General features: G+C 32.0%; 1 protein-coding gene across 2 annotated transcripts; it reads right to left on the bottom strand.

Annotated features, from left to right (window-relative positions):
- On the bottom strand, nt 1–5564 carry LOC134683271 (uncharacterized). 2 transcript variants are annotated; one of them, XM_063542461.1, is made up of 2 exons: nt 5488–5564; nt 1–1849 (listed from the first exon to the last, which is right to left on the bottom strand). In XM_063542461.1, the coding sequence occupies exon 2, from the start codon at nt 1833–1835 to the stop codon at nt 138–140; it is 1698 nt and encodes a 565-aa protein (XP_063398531.1). In that variant the 5' UTR covers nt 1836–1849; nt 5488–5564; the 3' UTR covers nt 1–137. The 2 variants fall into 2 exon arrangements, with proteins under 2 accessions (XP_063398531.1, XP_063398530.1); XM_063542460.1 differs by having other exon boundaries at nt 2–1849; nt 5477–5555.

The following is a 5564-nucleotide window of genomic DNA, read 5'->3' on the forward strand; positions in this document are numbered from 1 at the left end:
TTCATTGTATGAGAACATCGTGCATTTGACAAAAAAAAAATGTAACAATAACGATATCAAACTTCTGTCACAACTTGAATTTGGTGATTAAAATTATTTGGTAACACTTCTCTTGATTACTGTTAAATGATCAGTATTCAAATCAAAGTAAAAGTCATTGCCGTGTTTCTAAAATTCGAAACCAGTAATTGATTGGTATTTTTGTAATAATCAAGACACTGCGGATCGAAAAGTCCATCACTGGCTTTAGCTAGCTCTTTGTATTGTTGTCCATCAGTAGATATAACTACTACATTTTTCGAGTATTCTCCTACTACATAAACATTACCATCATTGTCGACAGCTACACCTCTCACACCGCTGAGGATTCGTTCGTTCTGAAATGTCCATTCTACAGTACCTTGTAGATCATAGCATCTTACGGATTTTGATTGGTTGTTTGTATGGTAAATTTTGTCACCAAATGTTGCCACGTAACATAACCCTGGTATTTGATTATCGCGGACTATATCAGTTATTGAGCTGTTGTGCAGATTGATCAGTTGAATTCCTTTTCCTAATGCAGAACAAATTAGTTTGCCTTCTGATATCACATCTATGCCGTAATACTTAGAATCGACTGGTATTGTTTTCTTGATTTGTTTGCTTTGCATATCTATAATTGTGATACATTTCGTATTTGACTCTCCGGATGTTACAGCAAGTGTGTTATCGTGACTGATGTATGCCACGTCAAATGCCTGTGTGCCTGTATTTACTTCAAAGTCTTTGGTGCCGTTCAAGTTGAATACTCTAACAACTTTCCTAGAGTTATGCGAAAACGCCATTTTACCATCTGGTAACATGCAACAGCCCCTTACGAAATCTCCTGGTTCATTTATAGTTTGAAGCAGTTTCAAATCGATATTGTCAACTGATCTGGATAATATGTGCGGTAGCAGTATTTGGGCTTGTTTGTCTTTCCTCCTCGTGAGGACTACCTTGCATGTTTTTTTTTCAATCTTTAGTTCTCCAAAGTTCTTGATACGATTAGCTAAATCTTGCATAGTGGCATTGGGATTGTACGAAAGTTCGCTATCTTTAAAATTTCCGCTGTTTATCATCGACTGCAGGAATTGGTCTTTGCTAGAAATTCGTTTTACGAGCTCCTTCATAGCAATAAATGTTTGAAGATCTGTAGCATGTTGCTTGATATTTTCAATTTTTGTTTGGATTTCAGTTATCTCTCTGTCATTTTCCTTTAATGAAATCAGGAGTTTGCTTATTATCTTACTTTCATTTACTTCGGTTTCATTTAACTTTTTTATAATGTCGTCCTGTATTTTGTCTAAATGGTTGTTGATTGTAATCCTGGTTTGTTTGATTGCTTCCTCAATCTGCGTTTTCTCTTTTGATAACCTCCCGAGGTTGTTTTCTCTATTTTTTCGAATTATATGAATATTGTCGGAAAGTTCTGCTAATGATTGTTCTATTTCGTAAAAGGCATTTGAAAGTTTAGTGTTTTGAATCACATCAGTCAATTTGTCGAAGTCTCGACATTCCATATGGTTCTCGACAATGCAACTTCCACAACAAAGACTGTCATGCTTTTTGCAATAAAATGTGAACTTCTCATTATGAGTGGCACAGGTGTCAGTGATTTTGACAATATCACGTGGTATTTTCTGGTACTCACTTATTAGCAAGGTGTCATGTTTCCATGTTCCCTTTGACCGACTGTGGTGGTCTTTGCATTCTGAACAAAGCCCTTCGTCACATTCAAAACACCAGATTGTGGATGGTTTGGTTATATTGCTTTGTTCACATACACCACACGTGGTTGTTGATGATGCCATTGTAAACAGTATAACTAAAAACAAAATAATGTAGTTACAATGTATAACAATTAGGTATTCTATAATCATTAAATATACATGTATTTTATCATCAATAAGAGTATTCTATAAAAAATTTCCTGAACCAAGTCAGGAGTATGGTCATTGTTATATTATAGTTCGTTTCTGTGTGTGGGTTATATTTTAACGTTGTGTTTCTCTTGTGTCGTTGTTTTCCTCTTATATTTGAGTGTGAAGTCATAATATTAATAGACGTGTCACGGTACTTTTTATCCCAAATTCATGTATTTAGTTTTGATGTTATATTTGTTATTCTCATCGGATTTTGTCTAATGCTTAGTTCGTTTCTGTGTGTGTTAAATTTTAATGTTGTGTCGTCATTCTCCTCTTACATTTGATGTGTTCCCTTGGTTTTAGTTTGTGATCCGGATTTGTTTTTTTCTATCGATTAATGAGTTTTGAACATCCGTATACTACTGTTTCCTTTACTGGTCCATTTTATCGAAAAAGAATCTCAAGACACTTGGCTAAACATGACTCCGTTTTTTTTTAATTTTTGAAAACGACGTTTAAAGGGGGTATGTGTTTAAATAACAAATCGATTTACCTTTGCCATTTCAAAAACAGAGACTTCTAAGAAACTAAAACGCTCAACTCACAAATATGTCATTTAGATATACTTTTCACATTATCACTAATCAGCTTTTTTTTTATTAGAGAAGATCGTTTTCACCTTTTTCAATATCTCTATTTTTATACTAGTTTAACAAAATAAGCCAAAAGCAAAATCAATTAGAAACAATGATTGTCAGCTTCCTGAAACAAGGATTCATTAGCTATATTTCTGTCAATCTGAGTAATTTTTAAAGGAGTAGGTTCGGAAAGGGCCGATTTTGGCCTCAATTCTAAAGTTCATTTAACGAAATATTTTAGACACTTTTTAAACACTTAAGTGTCTATTTCAATTGATTCAATTAGTTTATGTGAAAAAATTTAACTGATTAAGTCATTAAAAACGCTCCTTTTCAAGCTTAAATATGAAAAAAATCTATCAATTCTGTTGACGTTTCGTTGTCACTACACGTTGATCTGTTCATTGTTGGCCTGCAACACATCTTGTCTACTTGTATCGTTGTCGGAATGACAGTAAGACAAGTTTCTGAAGTCATACAGTATGGTTGCAGCACGTTTATGTTTTCATGTTTGCAGTATTCTTATGGGCTAGTTCAGTTTTTTTTATTTCTCAGTCTTGACAATATATGGAGATGCAACAATTGTTAAACTGATTAAAGTGAGGCAAAGGATTGAAAGAACTTTTTCACAAAGCAAAACATCTTGCTTATTTATTTTGTTGTTAACAACTTCTCCTTATTTATAAGAGTGTTAAAGAAAATACTAGCAAAAACTTCGCACATTGTCATTTAAAGGTACAACTCCCTGTACAAAATCAATTGAGAATTTATGTCAATCTGAGTATTTTGCAGGTATTGGTTTGTTGTTTCCTGGTCAATGCATGTTTCTCTCATAATCTATTATACTTTTCAATATAATTGGTAAAAACAAAACAATGGATCTATTAGTGGCCATTAATCCAAGAGAGATTGACATGGTTTTTAGCAAAAAAGGAAGGTACGTTTGTTGTGTGGCTGATTATTACAATAAAACATACAAAAACCTCCTGTGATATTAAAGAAAACAATGATAAACTCCAAAAAAATAAACAAACCCATGACCAAATCAATTGAAAAATCTAAGACAATTTTACAAAAATGAAAAGTACATGAAGTATGATTTTTTTTAATTTTATTGTTAACAAATATTTGATTTAAAACATCGATTCCACACTTTTGAAATTCATATTTCTACCACATATTATTTCTTATTTTTTTTTATAGATATCAATACACACTGGTAAAAACTGACAATTACAGGATAATAATTTGGTGTTGGTTTAAAAAAAAATCAGATCTTTTTTTGTGGTAGATACATGCAGGTAATACTCGTTTCACTTTGATATGATTGTTTTCAAAATAATGGTATAAACAGCAAACAATTTCAGGGGCATTTAACTTTACCAGATAGTCTTTTTTTCTCTAATTGCTATAGTTTTTCGTGAGAAACTGAAGCTTGAACTTCATGTTCTATTTCTAACAATAAAGGCAAAATCTGATGAACAGAACATTTATACAGATTATAAAAACATTGGACGATTATCAAAATAAAAAAAAAATCATACATTGATAGATTTGTAACTTTATTCCATGTTAAATAATACTGAAATTTTTGACTTAATGTATTCTATTAGTCATATGACAGTTGAATCATTATTTTTTACATTTTTTTTAATAATTTGGATTTTGAAAGCGCAGATAACAATCGGTCTAGATCTTTAACATGTTTAATGAAATTTGCAAATTTCGAGAGTATTTTGTTATTCATGCGGGAGACATTTTATGTTAAAAACTGTGTGTTTTATCACATTTTACTGCTGTATTTAAAAGAAGACAAAAGACTATCTTTGTTGGTGTCATTTGTATCAACTTTGATACGTAAGGGGAAATAACTCAAATGTAGACACTTAAAAAATTGTTATGAATTTATCTATTTTATCAAAAAACAGGATAACGAGTCCGATGATCCAATTTTTCTCTTTTTAATTCGATTGCATATTTATTTGCCATGGCTATCATCTTAAATTTTAACACAAGTTATTTGAACTATTACTTGTCGAACTACAACACCACTCACGTGTCAATCGGAGGTTGTGACGTTGAATCCTGCACGTGACAAGTGGCTTCGACTAGGTATGTCAGTTTTTCTACTGAAGGTCAGTGGTTCTTCCTGAACACCCCGGCGTCTCCATAAAAAAAAATGGCAATTGTGATAAAGCAGAAAATGCAGAAAGTTGAACACCAATAATTTGTTGATTCTGATCTTATGCTTTAAGGAAATGGCAGTTTTTGTGTTACTTTTCGGATGAACAGAGAAAACAAATTTAATAAAATACTATCTTTATCCTGCTCTGAGAGTAGAACAAAAATAGTCTGATCGCCTTTCAACAGGAAATAAATATTTTGACCCGATCAAATTTGCAAGCAATGCTCTTTCAAAACAAAATGATTGTCCTCAAACTTTGAACAAATAATAATAAAAAAAGAAGATGTGGTATGATTGCCAATGAGACAAATGTCCACAAGAGACCAAAATGACACAGTCATTGACAACTATATGTCACCGTACGGCCTTTAACAATGAGCAAAGCCCATACCGCATAGTCAGCTATAAAAGGCCCCGATATGACAATGTAAAACAATTCAAACGAGAAAACTAACGGCCTTATTTATATAAAAAAGACCATATTATAAAAACGAGTATATCAACCATTATAATGTTACTTGCTATCAAATGCAGAGATGAGTTATTAACATGTCAACTTTTATTAAGAAATGATTCCAACAATACCAATTGTTAACGACGTCTAGACGATTATATTAAGATGGTGATTATCCCCCCTAAATATGTTGTATTATATTTTTAAACACATTATTTATACAAAAGCAAATAAGGCACATCAAACACGATAGTATTTACTGTCGTTAATTGATATGTTAAATGTACATAATATTACATAGCATACATACAAAATTATTACTTTAAACAAGTAAAACGACTGTAAAATGTGAACTTCCAACAGGAAGGTAAACACCTGGTAAATGTACATGTATCACG

Source organism: Mytilus trossulus, chromosome 9, assembly GCF_036588685.1.
Source record: "Mytilus trossulus isolate FHL-02 chromosome 9, PNRI_Mtr1.1.1.hap1, whole genome shotgun sequence".
Classification (NCBI taxonomy): domain Eukaryota; kingdom Metazoa; phylum Mollusca; class Bivalvia; order Mytilida; family Mytilidae; genus Mytilus; species Mytilus trossulus.